Source organism: Lygodium microphyllum, chromosome 3, assembly GCF_053477565.2.
Source record: "Lygodium microphyllum isolate KBCC chromosome 3, Lygodium_microphyllum_v1.1.10, whole genome shotgun sequence".
NCBI lineage: Eukaryota > Viridiplantae > Streptophyta > Polypodiopsida > Schizaeales > Lygodiaceae > Lygodium > Lygodium microphyllum.
Window position 1 is genome coordinate 35,849,609 of NC_141137.1, and position 21,951 is coordinate 35,871,559.

Here is a 21,951-nt window from a genome sequence, read left to right on the forward strand (position 1 = left end):
AAGGTAGCAAAATACAACTGATCAAAGCAAAGATAGAGAGAGAAAGAGAGAGAGAGAGAGAGGGAGAGAGAGAGGGAGGGAGAGAGAGAGAGAGAGAGAGAGAGAGAGAGAAGAAGAAGGACTCATCTTGAATCGGTGTTGGATGGGCGGCGACAGGGCTACAAACTCCTTATCACTACAAGGATCTAAGCTTATAGCGACGGCGGGTAGCGACGCGGGTAGCGGCATCGCTATTGGCATCGCTATTTGTGTTGCTTTTGTGATGCAAATAACGACGCTCCATAGGAAAAAAAATAGGCCGAAATTAAGCACGGCTTTATTTCGCATTTTTGCGTTTTGTGTTTTGAGAGCGAGAGCGAGAGAGAGAGAGAGCGACCATCGTGAGAGAAGGAGAGGAAGAAGACTTGCCGCCGCCGCCGCTGCCATTGTTCGTGAAGGAGAGGAGGAGCCTTCATCGTGAAGAGGAGCCACCCCACAGTCACCATATCTCATCGGTGAGTCTCCCTCTCTCCTTCTTTTGCTTGTTTAAGGTTTAAATCACTTTCTCAGCTTTTACTTGTTTAGGAGAGGAAATGAGAGAGAAAGAGAGGGAGAGGAAAAGGGAGGGAGAGAAAGAGAGAAAGAGAAAGAGAAAGAGAGGGAGAGGGAGAGGGAGCTAGGGGGAGGAAATGAGAGAGGGAGAGAGAGAAAAAGAGGGAGAGGGAGAGGGAGAGGGAGGGAGAGTGCATTCTCTCTCTCCCTCTCCCTTTTGCTTTTAGAGAGTGTTAGGATATATTGTGAGAGGGAGAGGAAATGAGAGAGAAAGAGCAAGAGAGGGAGAGGGAGGAAGAGAAAGAGAGAGAGAGAGGAAGAGAAAGAGAAAGAGAAATAGAAAGAAAGGGAGAGGGAGAGGGAGGGGGAGGAAATGAGAGAGGGAGAGAGAGAGAAAGAGAAAGAGAGGGAGAGGGAGAGGGAGGGAGAGTGCATTCTCTCTCTCCCTCTCCCTTTTGGTTTTGGAGAGTGTTAGGATATATTGTGAGAGGGAGAGGAAATGAGAGAGAAAGAGAGGGAGAGGGAGAGAGAGGGGGAGGAAATGAGAGAGGGAGAGAAAGAGAAAGAGATGTATACTCAAATGGATAGCTTTATGGAGATGTATGCCTACTCAAATAGATAGCTTTTGTCTACTCAAGATGTAGTCCACCTGTGTGTGTATATATTGGAAGGATAACATATCCATGATTATGGTAATTGTATGCACTTTGCTTTTTTTATGGGTACCATTACATCGACTCCTTACGAGGGCTAAAAATTGGTCATACACTTTATAAAGTCTAATTAGGAGATTTAAGATGCACGATAATAGACTTATCGATAATAGTATGCAATGTGCTTTACCATGGGCCACGTACATTGGTGACTCTTTAAGATGGCTTAAAATTGGTCATATCCTTCATAATGTCCAAGTAGGGGATCTAATTGTGATATGCATAATTCCTTGTTTTTGTATTAACTTTATAGGCATAACAAATTAGTAATCATGCCAACTAGTCAACGGAAGGACTAAAAGAAAATGATCCCCTAGCTAATGGTCATTATGGTACTTCATCAAAATGAACCCAAAAGTATTGCAATAGAAGAAGAATCCCTTAAATTGAGCATAGGATATTTTCTTCAAAGGTTATGACTATGAGTATAATTGATTGGAACAAATTTTTTAACTATGGTACACACACACACACCCCCACACATGCACAAACATTTTTACTATTTGATATTGTCTTTGACATGGTAACCTTATATTACATTGTTGCATTTGATGTCTTCCAATCATTATAATAAAAGTTGATAAATTTCATAGATGGCATTAATTTGGATACATGGACCTAGGACCAAAAAACCACATTACTAAGATGCTTTTTGTTGAGATTGATTTATTATTAGACTAAGAGATCCTCAATGATACTCATAGATTTTGTTGACTAGGATTACTTATACTCAAAGCCCTCTAGTACAATTGTATAAGTAATCCTAGTAGAGCCCCTCTAAGATACTCAAAGTACATAACCTAGAGACCGTAGCTAGGTATATAAGGTATAATGGCCATATAAGAAGACACCTCAATAATTGACTGATCACCACTAAATCCCAAAGAAGAATCGTGTTTCATCCCCTTCAACTCTATATTCACCTCATGAAGAACTTCATTAATCATAGCATCCTTGTCACCAATCTTTTTGTTGCAGTGATGAAGTAACATATTCATCACTTTTCCTTTTAGCATCTAAGGCATTATTCAATCGTTTAGTCAAGTCCAAACATTTAGTCTTCGATAACGCATGAACCTTATGAACCAATGCCTTTTTTTTCTACAATAATGAATAATTATCTATCAAGACAAACAAATCCTTGACCATGGTATACGACCGAGATATAACATCAATAAATCTCTCAACTACTATGTCCCATGCATTTTTTACATCAATCAATAAAGCATTTCTTATACCTTGAAGTTTAGATTTCAACACCATGGATGCATCAACATCAACCTCAATGTTTTTCAAAATTTTCTTCTCAACCTCTTGCAGAGGCTAAAATCTCTCAAGCAAGAGCTTATGGTCAACTTGCAACTTGACATACATCTCCATAAAGTTATGCATTTGAGCCTCGTTTTCCCAAATTGTATTACAAGTCATTAAATTGTTTGTTGTAACGTAGACAAGATGGAAAACGAAGAAGGTCATGTTGTTCAAGATTGCGAGGCGTATCTTAATCACTGTGTCCCATGTCCTTGCTCTCAATGCAAGTTGGCAATTAGACGAAAATGCCGATTGTCTATAGACGATTTGGCGAGTTTCAATCTGAGATCATTGATTAGGTGATTGCAGATTTTTGGCAAACGATAATTTGAAGTTAATATTAATCATGCATTATACTCATAAGCTAATTGAATACCATATACAATAAGATTGGGTCTTGCTGGCAAATTTTCTATCCAGGGAGGTGATGTCTCGTCCCAAGGAGGAGTGCACCCTTTGTAGCCAATTAGAAGAGTTCATGGGCGTGCGATGGATGGAGTGTAGGAGCCAATCCACCACTTGCAAGGCCAATCTATACCGTCAATGCCAAAGGAGACAGACAACCTTCCAAACCTACCTACAATCTTGGAGCCTGAGATGGAGGCAATGATCGATGCATTGATTCCCATGGATGTCGAGACTTCTGATCCGCTTAGAGAGGAAGCATCCATACCATTATATGATGGGTGCCGAGTATCTCGGTTGAAGACACTGCTTGCACTCTTAAGTGTGCAAGCAAAATACGGGTGGAGCGATACGAGTGTGACCGAGTTGTTCACGTACCTTGTACATAGGCTTCATTGATTTTTTTTTGACACTATTATTACAAACATTTGTGCTTTTTCAAGGTGTTTTATGATTTTTTTCAGGTTATTGAAATATCATATACTACCACCTGCAAATACTATGCCTGAGTCTCGTGATGATGCACAACATGTTTTACGGAAGCTTGGCATGGACTACAATAACATCTATTGATGTATCAACGATTGCATATTATTTCAAGGAGAATACGAGACTATGGAGACATGTCTAAAGTGTGGTGCTCATAGGTATCGACAGGACTTGCAAGGGCAAATCATCCCTCAAAAAGTTCTCAAACACTTTTCGCTCATCCCCCGCATAAACCACATGTTTCATACGTCCGGCATGGCGAGCTTGACAACGTGGCATGCGCAGAATAGGTCCACGAATGGAGTGCAACGAATATCAGCAAATTTGCACGCATGGAGCCAAATTAACTCTACCTTCCTAGGCTTTTTGCAAGAGCCAAGGAATCTTCGGCTCGGTCTCGCAATGGATGGCGTGAACCCATTCGGTTTGCGCTCAACTTCTTAGAGTGTGTGGCCTATAGTCCTTGTCAACTACAACATCCCTCCATGGCTTTCTACGAAGAAAGGACATCTCATCCTTAGCTTGCTCGTCCCAGGCCGCTACAAAGTAAGAAATATGGACGTGTATCTTCGTCCATTAGTCGACGAGCTTAAGATTTTGTGGGAGGAGGGGGTCATTGTGCAAGATATGAGCAAGCGCGATGGTCGACAGTCAGTCAATATTCAAGCCATTCTCATGTGAACGATGCATGACTTTCTGGGATTGGGAGAGTGCTCAGGTGAGCACGCCTCCATTCTTGCTGGTAATATCTATATTTTATCTCATGCAATCAAGTATTCACTAGGTCGTGGTGTTGGAACAGGTCTCGTTACCTCAGGTTATCATGCATGTCCATTGTGCGGGCCACAATTAGACTCCCGAAGGTCACGAACCATGAAGAAGTTGTTATATCAAGGACACATTACTTTCTTGTCGGAAGATCATGAACTCAGCGAAGGTTTCCTTGGACGACCTCCAACACGTATGAATGCCACAAGCTAGTACGAGCTAAAAATGGTCCACGCGGAATCACATCCAAATGGAATGCGGTGGTTCTCAGTTTTCTACCAGTTGCCATATTGGACCCACTTACAGGTCAACCACTTATTGGATCCCATGCATATTTTCAAGAATGTGGGTAGCTTGCTATGGGACCACATCACACGAAAGAGGGACACTATAGGGGCACAAATGGATTTGAAGGAGGTAGGTAAGATGGAGACACTTTGGCCGTAGTCTAGTGCTGGTGGTCACATGCAGCTTCCTTGCACTCCTTGCGTTTTGTCCACTAAAGAATAGCACATTGTGAAGCAAGTAATCAAGTCTATCCGCACTCCGATAGGTATGATGCGTTCTCTCAGGTCCGCATTTTCTAAAGACAACCAATTATCGGGGCTAAAATCCCATGATTGGCATAAGATATGTCAAGTTTGTACTACGAATGGATTGTAATTAGCGTGGGCATTTTGCTATTTGGATTGTGTCCATTATTCATAATGCTTTCTCATTTGTGGCAGTTTGTACTATCGATCGCGATCGCAGGATGCCTTACTCCAGAAATTCGCGGGGCCATTTACAAGTTGTCGACTTTAGTGCAATGGATCTCACAGAAAGAGATTAAGATGTCCTCTATTGAATCCACGAGGCGGGGAGCAGTGGAGACGGTCTGTCTCTTTGAGAAATACCTGCCCACTAGCATGCTCATGATACAAATCCACCTTCTTGTGCATCTTGTGGACGAAGTGGAGATTGGTGGACCTATCCATACGCGATTGATGTTCTTCCTGCAACGCTTCATGAAAACCCTGAAAGGCTTTATGCGACAACGAGCTCGGCCAGAAGGTAGCATGGTTGAAGATTGGTTGGTGTCTGAGACACTAGTGCATATTTCACAATGGCTACTAACGGTGGAACCAGACAATGAAATGCTATGGTCACTGAAGGACGATGATAAACTGACTGGAGATGTGGTGGTTGGAAATGGGGTAGAAGAAAGAATGGATGTCTCAATGGAAAATAACGTGAATCACTTTTGTATATTGCACCATGCCTCCATGGAGACGTGGCTCGCCAAGTACCAGATTGCAAGGCGAGATCGAGAGGAAGCGCGAGCTCAATTCCGACATAGTATGCGTTATCGACTGATTCGATATCCCAAAGGCATGGAGGAGATGCCGCAGTTTATGTCAACGCAATGATTGCATGGAGTCTTGACCGCAGCATCTCGCGAAGGGACAGAGGTCTCAATGGAGGAGTGGGAATTCTCGAGGGGATGTAGTCCAAAGGTGATGAGGGGTTTAGAATCTGTCATATCTAAATTTTATATGTGACATCTAATTTCAGTGTTTCAATGTATAGTACAAAATATATAGTACAGCGTGGTCGCACGGACGGCATTTTCGTGTGGAGCGTATTGACAAAATGCGCTCCACAATGGACTGTGGTATCATGGCAAGGTTGGAGCAAGAGAGCCAGCGACGAGCAACGGATCCGAACATGGTTGTGGATGAGATGGAGTATTTTGGGAACTTGCAAAGTATTATTACGGTGGATTACCATAGCTTTTCTATGATACTATTTGATGTGCAGTGGTTCAAAGTGGTACTTGGAGGAGCTGGAGCAACAGTTTGACGAGGTCCATTTGGATTTCTCGAAATAGATTCTGAAAAAAAATGGACGGATTTGCACGACACCTTTGTATTGCCGGCCCATTGTGAACATGTGCATGGAGTCATTTGCTTGCTAATGTATTACGACATGGTTTATGTCACAATGGTTTGAACTCTCTTGTACGTATTTGTGAACATGTAATCCTCTATCCAAACTCCCGACAACCTCGATAGTGGTATGTTATACATTCAACTCCCCGAAGTGCGAGAGTATATAATCAAAGTGATGTTCCGAGCATATATGAAGATAATATGCAAATAGAAGGGTCAATATTGCAAGGGGTGGAGGCCACCGAAAGCTTAAAGCCAGCATGGGCTAACAATGATGGAAATACAGGAGTCCAAGAATTCTTTGAGAATGAGACGGACTCATTCTTTTGTGGTGACATGTATATCGACCTTCCAGTGTATGCGGAGTTGTGTCAGGACATTAACATGGGACCATAGGATACTTTATACTTGGAACTTCCACTTACTCAATTCGTTGACCAATCCCTTATAAAGGTAGATAAGATATACATTTTAGGTGAGATTTTTTAAAAATAATTTATATTATTGTGCTTTATATGATTTAAATTGATTATTCTAACATCATTTTTTGTCTGTGCAGGTGACATTTTCAAGATGAGTCGAGGGATGAGCAATGAGGAGTTACAGGACATCTTCACACGCATGTTTCTAGACCAGCTCGCTAGATTCAGAGAGATGGAAAATCAGGAGCTATCTCGTTCTTCGTCAGGGCGCTCTACTAGATCTGCTTCAGCGTGATCGGATGCTTTAGCTTCGAGCAGACTTTCTCGACGCTCATGACCTGGGCCTGAGGGAGAGAGTGCATCAGGATCAGGGGAATGCTACTGTGGAGACACGGATGTGGTATCTCCATCTCGTCGTTTAGCATCACCTCCAGGATTTGTCACACCTGTGGGGACGTCTACACAAGTTTCCGGTGCCAGCCGCAGTAGATAGATTCTCTACGGGCTGGATGATGGATTGCATGCGTGCATACATGTCAAATAGACGATCCGACGCACGCAAGGCAATCAAGAGTGGGGCTGCAAAGCTCGAGTGGTTAGATGCAAACGACTGGCATCGACCGAGGGAGGAGGCTATAGATTCTCCAGGACCTTGGAGTCAGCAGTGCGAGGCGACGAGGACACGACTCGAGGCCGGAGTGGTCCATCATCTTGGAAGTGGTGGCCACATGACATATTTGGAGGACTTTGTAAGTTTTTCTTTTGTTTTTCTTGCTTGTTTTTTTGAAATAATCTTTGGACTGACAATCATGTTTCTAACAATTAGCATTTTGTTTTCTTTGCAGCACTCCATTACAAATCGCGATCCGACCGACCTTGAGACTCGATATGCAGAGAGGCATGGTCTCAATGCATTGATCGACTGATTGTATAGACACGGCGGCCCTGTAAGTCACTCATCTTTCTTGTTCGTAGTTACCATGAGATATTTGAATGCATTATTGTATGGTGGACTGATGTGTTGTTTCTTTTTCTGCAGAGTCCGTTCGATGCTCCTTTGCGGTGGGATGAGCTTTCGGGGGACAAGGATGCGTAGCTCGCCCTTGGATCCCTAGAGCTCATACACCTTTATTTTTAAGTCGCCTCATCTATGTAGACATGTTCTATGCATTAGTGATATCGTGTCATGACTGTACCAATCACTTTTTATGCGATCATGTATTTATTTCATGTATCAGTTTTATAATTTCAATATACGTTCTTTTTGTTTGCAAGCACTTTGTGCATAGTAGTGCAGAAACTATTTTGTATGGCTCTCATAAATCACACAGTGCTATATGTGGCAGGGTAGCTTGCTGCCATGTCACAAATTTTTTTTAATCCCTGTTACTGTCGCTATTAGCATTGCAAATTTTAATACTCGCGTCGATATTGGCGTCGCTATGCGCGTCGCAAACCGTTGCTATGCGCGTCGCAAACCGTTGCTACGATACTGATAGCGACGCCAATAGGCGACACTGATAGCGACGTCAATACCGATGTTTCTATGGCGTCGTTCATAACGACGCTTTTTGCGATGACGGGGGCAAATTTTGTTGTTTGTATTTTCATCGCTTTAAATGTCGGTATAAGACCTATATCTTGTAGTGTCTTCTTCTCCCTCTCTTTTCTCTTTGCCTCTTGCTTCCTCCTCTCTTTATCCTTTCTTCTTTGCCTCTTCATTTCTCCTCTCTTTGTGTCATGCGCCTGTCAGAAAAAACCCAAAAGAAATGCAAGACGGGACTACTTTGAAAAGAATGACACACCATCAATTTTTTTCAATTTTTTTTAAAATTTTAGTGCATGTCTGTATGCGCATCTGAAAGCGCATCTATAAGCGCGTGTATATAGAGCACGAATTGCATCTATATACATACGCTTATAGACGCGCTTATATATACACAGTTAAACACGCTTGACTATGCGCATGTACCAAGCACGTCTATAACTACTACTTGTTGTAGTGTATTGTCGTGCTTTATCTAAATCTTTATACCGATTGTGCTAACATCATTTTTTGTATGTGCAAGTTACCTCTGACGATACCCAAAGAGTAGGATGAATCAAGGGATGATCGATAAGGAGTTGCAGGAGATATTCACATGTATTTCTCCAAATCTTAGATGACTTGATTTAAAGATATGGCAGACCAAGAGCTATCACATGGACATCATTAGGTCTTTTTGTGAGGTCTACTTTGACATGGTTTGAGACTTCAATTTCCAATAGACGAGGTCGACGCTGTAGACTGGGCATGGATGGAGAGAGTGGTTGTAGGGGTATTGTAGAGATGTGGATTTAAGTCCTTCGTTGCTATATAGGAAACGACCAAAACCTCCTTGTTGTAAATGGATTTTTTTGGACAAGAGGTGTCCGATCAAGCGCGCTATAGCGCGAAACCCTTGTTGGATTCTTATCGATGGCCTGCTAATTATCCGCTGGTATCTCATATCGCTTAATTCTCTGCCGAGTTTCTCAGTGTTAACAACATCAGCACCCGACGTATTAAGATCTGCAGCACAATAAGACGCTGATGATCATGCTTCTTGGACGGCGGGTCTTCTTTAATCTTTTGCTCGTTAATGTTCACTTCTGAGAGACGGAACCACCAGCTAACGACGACGTCGTTGCTTCCCACGCCAAGATCGACGTGGCGACAATTTGTGTCGTCACAGAGGCCGACCAGAAGAGAAGACAGGCGCCTAGATGGCGTCGACCCATGTCGGGTTGGTCCTCCCTAGCTTATCCTATACAATTCTAGGGCGAGACGGACTGTTGATTTTCGCAGGCCGGACGATGAGGATAAGTAACGAGGATCAGTATTAAAATGGACTTGGAAGCTCCGTCTCATCCCCCTGTACTCAAAATCGGGCTACATGCATGGCCCACTTATATTTAATTGCCACAGAACGAGGGCGAGTGCTAGTAGCTAGCGCGACGGCATTATAAACACAGACGCTGATCAAACTTGCAGCAGTGCACTCGCAGTAATCAGCCCTGCAAATTTCTGCATCAGCAGTGCTGTCGACTGCACATTAAACGGCGCGCTGTTGATCCCTAATCGTATACCCATTAGCTTCTATATTATTCAGCCTTAGCACTCGATCCGAGCATTTATTTCCACTTATCAGTCGGCTTATCCTACAATTATGGGCTCCGACGATCATCTGCGAGCTCTGTTCGACGACGTCCTGCAGCTGCCGCCTCACCTCACGGCCTTCAATGGCAGCAGTGGCAATCCTCATGCGAATGTTGAGGAGGAGCATAAGGCGAAGCTGGAGGCCATCGAGTACCTGACGGCCAACGCTCAGGAGGTCCAGGACAGAGTGCTGCACACCATCCTCCGAAGGAACGCACGCACGGAGTACCTAGCCAAGCATCTCAGTGACAATATAATGAGCAGCATAAGCTCGAACGGCAGTAATAGTATCAGCTCGCCACCAGCCGAGCATGTAAGCAGTAGTCATGTAGACAATGTTAAGGCCTCCTTCAAGCGCCTGGTGCCGGTGGTGAGCTACGAGGACGTGGAGCCTTACATCCAGCGCATCGCCAACGGAGACAGATCCCCCATCCTCTCGGCCGAGCCCATCACCGAGTTCCTCACCAGGTAACTGTATCCGCCATACACCCACCTTTGATTATTCTACGCCACATTCGGACTCCTAAGCATGTGCTTACACGTAATTTCTTTGTGATTTGCAGCTCTGGAACATCGGGTGGAGAGAGGAAACTCATGCCAACGATACCGGAAGAACTCGAGAGGAAGAAGTTCCTTTATAGCTTACTCATGCCAATAATTAACCAGTAAGGCTAGACTTGTTCACAGCTTATTCCTCAGAAAAGATTTGAAGATCAAGCATCTTTAGTGTCACTGTGATCATCACGCATACACCTTGCGTACCACGGATCAATACCTTCCACATGTTGTGGTTCTGCAACATCTATCTCATATCCTAATGTGCTGGCATGCCATTTATATGTGCAGGTATCTCAGAGGCTTGGACGAAGGGAAAGGACTCTACTTCCTATTCATCAAGTCAGAGACCACCACCCCCGGAGGGCTCCTTGCAAGACCTGTGCTTACTAGTTATTACAAGAGCCGTCATTTCACAAGTACCACATTTGATCCTTTCAATGTCTACACTAGCCCAGTCGATACCATATTGTGTCTTGACTCCTACCAGAGCATGTATTGCCAGATGTTGTGCGGCCTTATTGAACGGGAACATGTGCTCCGGATGGGTGCCATATTCGCATCCGGTTTTCTTCGAGCTATCAAATTTCTCCGGAGCAATTGGCAAGAGCTTTGTAATGACATACGCACCGGAAGCTTGAGTAGCAAGATCACGCATGCACCTTGTCGACGTGCTATGGGACAGATTCTGCATTCAGATGTTGGGCTTGCAGACCTGATTCAACATGAATGCTCTAAAGAATCATGGAAAGGCATCATCCGATCGATATGGCCAAATGTCAGATATATCGAAGCCATTGTCACAGGGACGATGTCTCAATACATCTCCACATTGGACCACTACAGTGATGAACTCCCTCTTGTGTGCACAATGTACGCCTCCTCGGAGTGCTATTTTGGTGTGAACCTCAAACCCCTCCAAAAACCTTCAGATGTCTCCTACACCATCTTACCCAATATGGGCTATTTTGAATTCATCCCCTTAATGGACAATCAACTAGAGCACGATGAGTCATCCATTAGTCTGGATGACAGAGTCCTGGACCTCACTCAGCTTGAAGTAGGAAAGGATTACGAGCTTGTTGTCACCACATATGCAGGTAATGATCATCTCCTCTCAGTATAAGTCATATCAAACTTAGATATGTTTACATGCATGTGTTTGCTTCTCTTATTCGATTCTATTTATACACATCCTCGTGGATTTATAGCAACTGCTCATGTGCTTTGATCTCGACTAGGTCTTTATCGGTACAAGGTTGGGGATGTTCTCCGCGTGACCGGGTTTCACAATTCAGCTCCCGAGTTCAAATTCATTTGCCGCAAAAATGTCATTCTAAGCATAGATGCAGATAAGACAGATGAGGATTGCTTACATCAAGCAGTTCTAAACGCCTCCAAGTTTCTTAACCTCAAATCATCAGCTATTCTTACAGAGTATACAAGCTTCGCAGATGCCAAGGCAATCCCTGGCCATTATGTATTATTCTGGGAACTGCAAAACCGTACTGAGCCAGTAGACCCTCCCATCATGCAAGAATGTTGCTTAATAATAGAAGATTCACTAGACTCTGTGTACAGGCAATACAGAAACTACGATTCTATTGGGCCATTAGAGATTCGTTTGGTAAAATCTGGAACCTTCGACAAGCTAATGGACCATTGTGTCAAGAACGGATCTTCCATTAACCAATTCAAAATGCCAAGGTGTATCAAATCTCCATCTGCATTGGATATATTAGATAGTCATGTCATGAGCAACCATTTCAGCTACAAGCCTCCATTTTGGGCTCCAACTTCTTCATCATGAATGTGCTCCAAACGTCATATCTAAATGCACCTTAGCCCTCCAAGTTAGTGTTATGTAATAACCATGCATCCCATTCTTCAACAAGCTCTCATGATCAAAATCCACCAACAATATTCAGAATGTATATTTTTTCACCGTGGTGTCATACAAATCAAGAAATGCCCCCATGACATAAGTTTGTCGAGCTTAGTACTTATCTATGAATATTATTATTGTCCCTTTCAATATTATTAGATTATCTTAAATTACTTTAAGTATTTTGTTTCACACACTTCCACTCCTAACATGTATTTGAACTTTCTAAAACAAGAACTCGTGATAGACAAATATGCTACTTATGAACGATTAACTCGACCTCCAATAATAATCGTGCACCTACTCCATGTGTGGGAAAGGTAAAACTCAAGTGTATCTATATGTGTCCATGTGTGTGTGCATGTGTGTGTGTGTGTGTGTGTGTGTATTCTGACCATAAGAATTTGCCTCCACCATGAACCAATTTGAGAAAATTAATGTAAATTATTACATTTCACTTAAATTGTAGTGTACATTTGCTCTTTATGTGTATGGATAGACATGAGATATTTTTAGGAATAATTCATACAAAATACCTTCCAATCATGAATTATTTCTTGTTGTACATCAAATGAAATATCTTCAATCTCAAATTTTATCATTTGGAGGTAGTTTTACGATGCCTAAGCAAGCAAAGGGTGTTGTTTGGACGTATGTTAAGATGTACATTAACTCAAAAGAGAAAGGATTTATAAAACCTTGCAACAAATGTCCAATATAAGTTTCGATAGTGTGAGAACCTAGTTATTATCCATGTCCTATTTTCTAAGAACCATCAAATGCCTACATAGCAAAGGATAAAAAATAGAAGAAAATAGGTAAGGAACATCTGTAAGAGTACCACTATTCACTCTCTTGATGACTAAATTTTCACATTTTTCTATTCTATATATTATTGAGAGCTTTGCCTTGGGGGTCCCAAACCAATTAGAAAGCTCCCAAGCCTATGTGGCACAAGGAGGAGTTTGGTATTTAAGAAATCAAGATGGCTTTTTCTTGAAGGGCAAGTGGGAGTTATATTTATTATCTATAATCTCCACCACCCAATTGAACACACTTACATACACATACTCTCTCTCTCTCTCTCTCTCAAAGTAGAGAGAGATTATTATTGTTTAATTAGACATATGAAACGATATGATATTTTAACAGTTGAACATATGTATGCACCCTCCTAAAACATCTATAAATACACATACACTATAAAAAAAGAGTCAATTTTTTTAAAATTGAGCATTATGGGATGAAATAATAATTTTAATGGTTGACATGTGGATGCAATGTATACATACTCTAAAACCACACACAAATACACGTAGACTATAAAAAGATATCAACAATATATGCACACATACACATATATTTATTACATATAAATACACACTTAGGAGAATACACATATGCACACATGCAAATACACACATCCACACACAAATATATACATGTACATATATGTATAATGCATACAAACGTGTGTGCATATATATATACACATATGTATACATATACACATATGAGGTGAAAAAATATGAGATATAGTAGAAAGAAAAAGAAAGGAGAGAAACTAAAGATGATTGGAGGGAGAGAGGACATATATTTATGAGACTAGATAAATATGTTCAATGCATACAAACGTGTGTATATACATTTATACACATAGGAGGTGAAGAAAGATGAGATATAGTAGGAAGAAAAAGATAAGATATAGCATGCGTGTGTATACATTGTATTTTTTCATTATATATCTTTGAATTTCTACACAAAAATAAATAATTTTCAAATACATCCTGACAGATACGTGAGCTCGAAGGAAATTGATCCAAACACATTGCAAGATGCTCCAGTATTATCTGTTGAGGTGGTTTGTTTGGTGAAGGAAATTTTTTGTCGATCCATTTTGACTACTCAATTACATTTACTCGTACATTTGATTGATGAGATCGCACTTTGTGGGGCAGTTCATGCAAGGTGGATGTTTTTTCTTGAGCGCTTCATAAAAACCTTGAAAGATTTTGTAAGGTGAAAAGCACGGCCTGAGGGAAGCATGGTTGAGGGTTGGTTAGTGCAATCATCCCTTGTTTGTATCTCTGAATATCTTGCTGAAGTTGACCCCTCTCAACCACGACTATGGAAAGATCATGAAGACTTGAGGATGACCTCTATAATACCTCAAGGAAAAGGAATGAGTAAAGTGCTAACAAAAGAAGAACTTCGTAAGTTAAATAGTTTTTGTGTGCTCAATAGTGATGTAATGAGCAAATGGGTGACACTATATAATGAAGCAAGGGCAAGAAGAAAAAGCGAAAGACAAGCATTTCGCACCAGATATGGACGTAATGTCTCATTTCCAGATCATCTAAATGTGTTCCCACATCATATTTATATAGATTGGTTACATGAGAAAATGGAGAGAATGGAAAAAGAGGAGGAAATTAATATATCTCAAGAAGAGTGGGAATACGCACGAGGTTGCTTATCAAAGGTGAGACATACTATCAATTAATTTTTTTCTAAGTTTTATTTTATATAAATAATTGACATGTTTGATCTTGTATCTTTTACCACTAGTGCACATTATTCAATGCACTTTGGTGTGAGGGTAAACATCTTTGAACTCAACGTATAGATGAAAAGAAAAATACCCAAGATTGTGGTGTCCTTGCTCACTTCGAGGATGCCAATGGTACCATGGAAGGTTATTGTGGCTTGATCCAAGATATTCTGAAGCTTGACTTTAGACGATTCTTTATATATGTATTGGATGTGAAGTGGTTTAAAGAAGTGGTAACAAAGGGTGAGCATTGCACAATCAGACGTCATCCAAGTGGTTTTGTAATCATTAACTCTACAAAATTTCACCAAAACAAGAATGACACATTAGTACTACCTCAACAATGCGAGCAGGTATATATGCAAAGGCTAATTTTTTAATATGTATACATGTGATACATATACACAATATAATAAGTATTTAAGTTTCTTGCTTTAATTTGTTTTTCAAATACAGGTTGTGTATCATCCAATGGTAAATAATAATCGATGGTGGTATGTCATCCCTATATGTAATCGTTCAAAACCAATATATGGTAATATTAGCGACATGGAGATAGCGGATGACAATCCAACAATTAATGATGATGTGCATGATGACACCATAATGGATGATATGCGTGATATAAGAAGACAATAATGTGATTGCCAATGATATTGATGAAGTTATTGAGCAATATAGCAACACATCTGATAGTAGGATAGACTTATTTGTTTCGTTACCTCTTGGTAACATAGACCTAGAAGTAGATAGTTTAGCAAGGGCTAATCTCATTGAAGATGAGATGGATCATTCACTGTAACATACTTAATTTGCTTAATGATTCAATGTGTATTCTTAATTCTATGGTTTTTATCATGCGCACACGTGCATACTCAAGAATCAATAGTCAAGTTTAAAGCTAAATTGAATTTTTCATAATAAAAAGGAAGTATTTTTTATCATCTTCAAGTAGAGAAATTATGAGATACATATTGCAATGCTTGCTACTAATTGTATAATAAGGTTTTGTCACTTGCCGCTAATTACTTATATCAGGCTTGTCAACTGGAGGAACTGCCATTCATTAGAGAGCAATGCAAAAATAATTATTAACTCTAGTTTTTTTATTCAATGATTCAATGTGTATTCTTAATTCTATGTTTTTTATCATGCGCACACGTGCATACTCAAGAATTAATTTCAGGCGGTTAAATAATTATTACATCTGGTTTTTTTATTATATTAAGTCCAATTTCAAGTGGTTAAATAATTGCACGTCTATATTGGCATCTATTTACGCGGATATATAGACGCAAAATTTGTGTCTATTTACACACTCTTTTACACGCACATATAGCACGTCTAACATGTGCGTCTATGCCTCGTTTCTGTTGTAGTGTTGAGGTCACAAGCACTAGAACTCATCATGTAAAAACGTTTCATTTATATATATGAAATTTCATATTCTACATACATTGTTTTTTTTTCAGTACAAAAATCTTCAAAATAATCTTTCTCTGTTTTTCCTAAGCATACAATTTGATGTCGATGGGGGGGAAAAAACTAGAGAGCACGTGGCTTGCAAAGCCACATGCTCTTTGGTTTTTTTTTCATACCTCTGTTTTGCGCATCTATCAGTGTGTCTAAATTGCATGAAAAATGCGCGTCTATTATCGTCAATAATTTGCAAAGTACACGCCTTTGTAGACGCACAGTTACATGCGTGTATAGACACAAAATATGAATATATCTACTTTCTTATAAATATGATTATATATTTACGGAGCGTGTCAATAGATGCGTCTATATGCGTGTGTAGGTTTCACTATAAGCGTGCTTGTAGATGCGAAATATTAGACGCGGTAGTAGACGCGGTAATAAACGCACCCGACATTTTTTAACACAGTTCATATATTGCGTCTACAAGCGCGTCTATGGAGTCTTTTTGTTGTAGTGTAATAATCACACTTTTGATCTTGTGATCATTTCAACCATCATGTATCCTCCTAGAATACCTTGTAACCTTGGGGTCCATCATATAATAGTCATGTATTTTCATATAGCACTATAAGAAATGAAGGGAATTTTGATGCCAATTTGTGATATGTTTTTTGAAAATTTTGGATGTTGGTATGTATGTCAATATGAGCATTAGAAAGGGTATGTAAATAGATACAAGTGGCCATACCCACACAATTTCAAAAAATCTTCATGGACATGTTGGCACATACTTTAACATTGGTAAAAAATACCAATAGCCAAAGTTTTTCTTATTTCTTGATTTTGATGTTATCGAACTTCAATGTAACTACCTAAGTCCTATTGTAAATTTCTATTTCTTCGACTTCTTTGTTTAATTGGATGAAGATTTATATATCCGATTGTGATTTAGGCTATAGGAGTAGACATTTTCCACTTCTAATTTGTGTGTGTGTGTGTACACATGTGTGTGAGCTCTATAAGAGAGAGAGAGAGAGAGAGAGAGAGAGAGAGAGAGCTCGTCTCTTTAATAATGACTTTTGGATAATGCATATGAAGGTGAAAATTTAGTAATGAAGAGTGAATAATAGTGGTACTCTTACTAATGTTCCTTACTAATTTTCTTCTCTTTTCTATCCTTTGCATAAGCATTTGCTAGGTTCTTAGAAACTAGGACATGGATAATAACTAGGTTCTCACACTACCAAAACTTATAGTAGACATTTGTTGCAAGCCCTCCTCTTTTGAGTTAATGTACATCTTAACATACATCCAAACAAGACCCTTTGCTTGCTTAGGCATTGTAAAAATACCTCCAAATGATAAAAATTGAGATCGAAATTATTTCATTTGATGTACAATAAGAAATAAATCACGATTGCAAGTTTTTTTTGTATGAATTATTCCTACACATATCCCATGTCTATCCATACACATGTAGAGCATATGTACACTTCTATTTAAATGAAATGTAATAATTTACATTATTTTTCATAAATTGGTTCATGGTGGAGGCAATTTCTTATGGTCAAAACACACATACACACACATGCACACATATAGATACACTTGAGTTTTACCTTTCCCACACATGGAGTAGGTGCATGATTATTATTGGAGGTCGAGTTAATCGTTCATAAGTAGCATATTTGTCTATCACGAGTTCTTGTTTTAGAAAGTTCAAATACATGTTAGGAGTGGAAGTGTGTGAAACAAAATACTTAAAGTAATTTAAGATAATCTAATAATATTGAAAGGGACAATAATAATATTCATAGATAAGTACTAAGCTCGACAAACTTATGTCATGGGGGCATTTCTTGATTTGTATGACACCACGGTGAAAAAATATACATTCTGAATATTGTTGGTGGATTTTGATCATGAGAGCTTGTTGAAGAATGGGATGCATGGTTATTACATAACACTAACTTGGAGGGCTAAGGTGCATTTAGATATGACGTTTGGAGCACATTCATGATGAAGAAGTTGGAGCCCAAAATGGAGGCTTGTAGCTGAAATGGTTGCTCATGACATGACTATCTAATATATCCAATGCAGATGGAGATTTGATACACCTTGGCATTTTGAATTGGTTAATGGAAGATCCGTTCTTGACACAATTGTCCATTAGCTTGTCGAAGGTCCCAGATTTTACCAAACGAATCTCTAATGGCCCAATAGAATCGTAGTTTCTGCATTGCCTGTACACAGAGTCTAGTGAATCTTCTATTATTAAGCAACATTCTTGCATGATGGGAGCGTCTACTGGCTCAGTAAGGTTTTGCAGTTCCCAGAATAATACATAATGGCCAGGGATTGCCTTGGCATCTGCGAAGCTTGTATACTCTGTAAGAATAGCTGATGATTTGAGGTTAAGAAACTTGGAGGCGTTTAGAACTGCTTGATGTAAGCAATCCTCATCTGTCTTATCTGCATCTATGCTTAAAATGACATTTTTGCGGCAAATGAATTTGAACTCGGGAGCTGAATTGTGAAACCCGGTCACGCGGAGAACATCCCCAACCTTGTACCGATAAAGACCTAGTCGAGATCAAAGCACATGAGCAGTTGCTAATCCACGAGGATGTGTATAAACAGAATCGAATAAGAGAAGCAGACACATGCATGTAAACATATCTAAGTTTGATATGACTTATACTGAGAGGAGATGATCATTACCTGCATATGTGGTGACAACAAGCTCGTAATCCTTTCCTACTTCAAGCTGAGTGAGGTCCAGGACTCTGTCATCCAGACTAATGGATGACTCATCGTGCTCTAGTTGATTGTCCATTAAGGGGATGAATTCAAAATAGCCCATATTGGGTAAGATGGTGTAGGAGACATCTGAAGGTTTTTGGAGGGGTTTGAGGTTCACACCAAAATAGCACTCCGAGGAGGCGTACATTGTGCACACAAGAGGGAGTTCATCACTGTAGTGGTCCAATGTGGAGATGTATTGAGACATCGTCCCTGTGACAATGGCTTCGATATATCTGACATTTGGCCATATCGATCGGATAATGCCTTTCCATGATTCTTTAGAGCATTCATGTTGAATCAGGTCTGCAAGCCCAACATCTGAATGCAGAATCTGTCCCATAGCACGTCGACAAGGTGCATGCGTGATCTTGCTACTCAAGCTTCCGGTGCGTATGTCATTACAAAGCTCTTGCCAATTGCTCCGGAGAAATTTGATAGCTCGAAGAAAACCGGATGCGAATATGGCACCCATCCGGAGCACATGTTCCCGTTCAATAAGGCCGCACAACATCTGGCAATACATGCTCTGGTAGGAGTCAAGACACAATATGGTATCGACTGGGCTAGTGTAGACATTGAAAGGATCAAATGTGGTACTTGTGAAATGACGGCTCTTGTAATAACTAGTAAGCACAGGTCTTGCAAGGAGCCCTCCGGGGGTGGTGGTCTCTGACTTGATGAATAGGAAGTAGAGTCCTTTGCCTTCGTCCAAGCCTCTCAGATACCTGCACATATAAATGGCATGCCAGCACATTAGGATATGAGATAGATGTTGCAGAACCACAACATGTTGAAGGTATTGATCCGTGGTACGCAAGGTGTATGCGTGATGATCACAGTGACACTAAAGATGCTTGATCTTCAAATCTTTTCTGAGGAATAAGCTGTGAACAAGTCTAGCCTTACTGGTTAATTATTGGCATGAGTAAGCTATAAAGGAACTTCTTCCTCTCGAGCTCTTCCGGTATCGTTGGCATGAGTTTCCTCTCTCCACCCGATGTTCCAGAGCTGCAAATCACAAAGAAATTACGTGTAAGCACATGCTTAGGAGTCCGAATGTGGCGTAGAATCATCGAAGGTGGGTGTGTGTGTGTGGTGGCGTAGAATCATCGAAGATGTACCTGGTGAGGAACTCAGTGGTGGGGTCGGCCGAGAGGATGGGGGATCTGTCTCCGTTGGCGATGCGCTGGATGTAAGGCTCCACGTCCTCGTAGCTCACCACCGGCACCAGGCGCTTGAAGGAGGCCTTAACATTGTCTACATGACTACTGCTTACATGCTTGGTTGGTGGCGAGCTCATACTATTACTGCCGTTCGAGCTTATGCTGCTCATTATATTGTTACCGAGATGCTTGTCTAGGTATTCCGTGCGTGCGTTCCTTTGGAGGATGGTGTGCAGCACTCTGTCCTGGACCTCCTGAGCGTTGGCCGTCAGGTACTCGATGGCCTCCAGCTTCGCCTTATGCTCCTCCTCAACATTCGCATGAGGATTGCCACTGCTGCCATTGAAGGCCGTGAGGTGAGGCGGCAGCTGCAGGACGTCGTCGACGAACAGATCAGCTGCAGCTCGCAGATGATCGTCGGAGCCCATAATTGTGTGATAAGCCGACTGATAAGTGGATATAAATGCTCGGATCGAGTGCTAAGGCTGAATAATATAGAAGCTGATGGGTATACGATTAGGGATCAACAGCGCGCCGTTTAATGTGCAGTCGACAGCATTGCTGATGCAGAAATTTGCAGGGTTGATTACTGCGAGTGCACTGCTGCAAGTTTGATCAGCGTCTGTGTTTACAATGCCGTCGCGCTAGCTACTAGCACTCGCCCTCGTTCTGTGGCAATTAAATATAAGTGGGCCATGCATGTAGCCCGATTTTGAGTACAGGGGGATGAGACGGAGCTTCCAAGTCCATTTTAATACTGATCCTCGTTACTTATCCTCATCGTCCGGCCTGCGAAAATCAACTGTCCGTCTCGCCCTAGAATTGTGTAGGATAAGCGAGGGAGGACCAACCCGACATGCGTCAACGCCATCTAGGCGCCTGTCTTCTCTTCTGGTCGGCCTCTGGGACGACACACATTGTCGCCACGTCGATCTTGGCGTGGGAAGCAACGACGTCGTCGTTAGCTGGTGGTCCCGCCTCTCAGAAGTGAACATTAACGATCAAAAGATTAAACAAGACAGGCCGTCGAAGAGGCATGATCATCAGCGTCTTATTGTGCTGCAGATCATAATCCGTCGAGTGCTGATGTTGTTAACACTGAGAAACTCGGCAGAGAATTAAGTGATATGAGACGCCAGCGGATAATTAGCAGGCCATCAATAAGAATCCAACAAGGGTTTCGCGCTCTAGCGCGCTTGATCGGACCCCTCTTGTCCAAAGAATTCCATTTACAACAAGGAGGTTTTGGTCGTTTCCTATATAGCAGCGAAGGACTTAACGTCCACATGTCTGCAGCACCCTTAGAACCACTCTCTCCATCCATGGCCAGTCTAGAGCTTCTATCCCATCTATTGGAAATTGAAGTATCAAAACATGTCAAAGTAGACCTCACAGAAAGGCCTGATGATGTCCGTGCGATAGCTCTTGGTGTGCCATATCTCTAAATCAGGCCATCAAAGATCTAGAGAATTACATGTGAATATCTCCTACAACTCCTCATCGGTCATCCCTTGACTCATCCTACTCTCTGGGTATAATCAGAGGTAACTTGCATAGACAAAAAATGATGTTAGCACAATCGGTATAAAGATTTAGATAAAGCATGACAATCCAACTCTTTTTTAAAATGATGCTAATTAAAACATATATATGAAAGTACCCTTAAAAAAGTGAATCATCAACAAATCGAGTAAGTAGATACAAATATGACTTCAGATATGGTCCAATGTTAATCTTCTAGCACAGCCTGGCATATACTGGAAGGTTTACAGATAGGTCACCACAGAAACATAAGTCCCCTTCATTCTCAAAAAACTCTTGA

General features: G+C 41.0%; 2 protein-coding genes and 1 pseudogene across 2 annotated transcripts; 2 read left to right on the forward strand and 1 right to left on the reverse strand.

The window, feature by feature from the left end:
- The first annotated feature begins 3,143 nt into the window (after window positions 1-3,143).
- LOC148038228 (uncharacterized) lies at window positions 3,144-4,880 on the forward strand (annotated as a pseudogene).
- Window positions 4,881-9,758: 4,878 nt separating this feature from the next.
- Window positions 9,759-12,113, forward strand: LOC148038229 (indole-3-acetic acid-amido synthetase GH3.6-like). Its single transcript, XM_087675228.1, has 4 exons — window positions 9,759-10,216; window positions 10,312-10,413; window positions 10,595-11,403; window positions 11,545-12,113. Exons 1-4 carry the CDS (start codon window positions 9,759-9,761, stop codon window positions 12,111-12,113), a joined length of 1,938 nt encoding a protein of 645 aa, XP_087531354.1.
- Window positions 12,114-18,175: 6,062 nt separating this feature from the next.
- LOC148038230 (indole-3-acetic acid-amido synthetase GH3.6-like) lies at window positions 18,176-20,431 on the reverse strand. Its single transcript, XM_087675230.1, has 5 exons — window positions 20,303-20,431; window positions 20,088-20,221; window positions 19,873-19,974; window positions 18,883-19,691; window positions 18,176-18,744 (listed from the first exon to the last, which is right to left on the reverse strand). Exons 3-5 carry the CDS (start codon window positions 19,941-19,943, stop codon window positions 18,176-18,178), a joined length of 1,449 nt encoding a protein of 482 aa, XP_087531356.1. The 5' UTR covers window positions 19,944-19,974; window positions 20,088-20,221; window positions 20,303-20,431.
- Window positions 20,432-21,951: the final 1,520 nt, after the last annotated feature.

Coding starts and splice junctions, on each gene's coding strand:
- LOC148038229 (XM_087675228.1), top strand. CDS start 9,759: ATGGGCTCCGACGATCATCTGCGAGCTCTGTTCGACGACGTCCTGCAG. Junction 10,414..10,594: donor CTCATGCCAATAATTAACCA/GTAAGGCTAGAC, acceptor TTATATGTGCAG/GTATCTCAGAGGCTTGGACG. Junction 11,404..11,544: donor TGTTGTCACCACATATGCAG/GTAATGATCATC, acceptor GATCTCGACTAG/GTCTTTATCGGTACAAGGTT.
- LOC148038230 (XM_087675230.1), bottom strand. CDS start 19,943: ATGCCAACGATACCGGAAGAGCTCGAGAGGAAGAAGTTCCTTTATAGC. Junction 19,692..19,872: donor CTCATGCCAATAATTAACCA/GTAAGGCTAGAC, acceptor TTATATGTGCAG/GTATCTGAGAGGCTTGGACG. Junction 18,745..18,882: donor TGTTGTCACCACATATGCAG/GTAATGATCATC, acceptor GATCTCGACTAG/GTCTTTATCGGTACAAGGTT.